This window comes from Olea europaea, chromosome 7 (genome assembly GCF_002742605.1).
Source record: "Olea europaea var. sylvestris chromosome 7, O_europaea_v1, whole genome shotgun sequence".
Lineage (NCBI taxonomy): Eukaryota > Viridiplantae > Streptophyta > Magnoliopsida > Lamiales > Oleaceae > Olea > Olea europaea.
The window spans coordinates 12,738,222-12,740,335 of record NC_036243.1 but is presented as its reverse complement, the minus strand read 5'-3'; the positions used below and the strand labels follow the sequence as shown (position 1 = coordinate 12,740,335).

At 32.8% G+C, this 2,114-nt stretch overlaps 1 protein-coding gene across 1 annotated transcript in view; it reads left to right on the top strand.

Moving 5' to 3' along the window:
- LOC111397912 (ninja-family protein Os03g0419100-like) overlaps positions 1–1,588 on the top strand; it is a 4,662-nt gene extending 3,074 nt beyond the window's left edge. Inside the window, exons 3-4 of the mRNA XM_023024875.1 lie at positions 1,160–1,200; positions 1,497–1,588. Coding sequence (XP_022880643.1) covers positions 1,160–1,200; positions 1,497–1,588 — 133 coding nt within the window. The remainder of the gene's footprint in view (positions 1–1,159; positions 1,201–1,496) is intronic.
- Positions 1,589–2,114: the final 526 nt, after the last annotated feature.

Genomic DNA, 2,114 nt, shown 5'->3' with positions numbered 1-2,114 from the left:
CGTAGATTCAAATCTTCGTAATTTGTTAATAACAAGGAGTTGTGATTGTGATATACAAATTACATCTGATTGAATTTTAAATCGTCCGTGGTCGTATGTAATAACGAGATACGAATATCGTTATTACGGATAGACCATCACGTGTGTCATTTCTTACTGTTAAGTAAGTAGCTGATCTCACAAGTTAAAGTGTGGTAACACTTAAATGAACACGAGAATCTTTTGTTATAGAACAAAACATTGGAGACCCGCCGAGCGATTTCACATGGATAACTATCTGAGTGTCAGTGGTTAATCTCTAATGTTCGGTAGTGAAATTGGTCCTTTGACTTGAGGTCGTCATGGTACCTTATATGAGGACAGTCATACTTTGGCGGTATTGGATGTTGCTCTGCAAAGAGCCGTTAATACGACATCGTTCGGGTACGTCAAGAATCGTATGAAGGTTATAATTGACCAATAAAGAATTCGTCACTCTTATATAGTAGGAGATTATGATCTGCATTTCATTCAATTAATTCGATAACGAAATCCTTGGCCAAGGTGTACTCATCCTTGGCCAAGGTGTACTCATAAGTCGAAAAGGAATTTTCGACTTATATTGACTTAATAGTGGAGTGAAAGATATGATCGATATTCGGGATTTACACAATTCTATATCTCATAATTGATCGGATCATATTGACGAAGGGATTATAGTTTCACGATAAATAAACGAGTTTGGTTTTGTCATACCACATAACATTCCCCGTTACACGTATTGCCTTGACACATTGCTAGATATTAATTTGTGACGGCGAGTGTGACTTGGAGATAAATTAAAAGGGTGTTTTAATTTATTAATTTTGATTAGATCAAAATAATATTTCACGTCGTTAGGTATCGTGATCGGGAACCTGATGGGTCACACATAAAAGAGAATTGGAAGATTGCAATTTGTCAATTTAATTAATTTAACAATCGTTGGATAAATTAATTAATTAGGTTAGTTATTTATAGGCCCGAATTAATGAATTGGATTAATTAATTCACGAATCGGATTTAATTAAATGGATTAATTAAATATTGGACCGGACCGGACCAGGCCTGTTTGGACTTATATAAATACATGGCTAGGGTTTTCAATCTATAGTTTTTTTCTCATAATTATTCTTGCTAGTACAAGAGGAGAAAATTCTGGTAACTGCAATCTTATTCTCTGTTTGGATCATCGTCGGAGGCTGAACAATTGGACAACTGTGGGTGCCAAATCAAGATTGCTGGAATGAAAATAGTAGCAAAGAAGTTTGTAGATCTGAAAATGGTACAATCTTATCACAATTTCTATTTAAACACAAAGATGATTTTTGGTGAGAATCGAAAATTATTTTAATTTTCGCTGCGCATGTTAAGTTGATTCCCAACAGTGGTATCAGAGCCTTCTTTGTTTTTGTTAGAAATTGATTTGTGTGATTGAACAGTCAAACGTTGATTGTTATTATTTTTCTTGTTTCTAGCAATTAAGTTGAAAGCAGGTGTGCCTACAGCGGCTGTGACGCCGCTGCTGATTAGGGCAGCAAGACTCGCCGCCACTTGCCTTCCTTACTAGCGTCGCCACTGAATAAACAAAAAAAAAAGGTTTTAGGGTTTACAATGTTCGGGTGTGTAGTGATTGGAGACGGGGGCTAAGATGCAATTTGAGAAATTAAAAGTCCCTGTATGCAATTTAATAAAAGGGTCAAAGTTAAAATTTTAAAACAAGGGCCTATTCTTAAATTTGTTAAATTGGAAGGGCTTGCTTTTAATTTTAAGCCTTGGGTTAAATTGCAAATTTTGAAAGTGTTTAAATTTGAATTTTAAAACGGTTTTAAATTTAAATTTTAAATGGGTTTGACCCATAATTTAATTTTGACCCAAATCAAAATTTTATTTAAAATTGATGACATTTCATATTTTTGTTAAAATTGGATTTTGACTTAAACATTAAACTTTGATTCAATTGAATTTTTTATTTTATTTAGGAGTGTTATCCTAGATTAAAATATTAATTCAATTTAAATTAGAGTTTGATTTTAATTTAATACTTAATTAAAATTTGATTTTAATTAATTATTCACCCGATTATATTTTTGAAA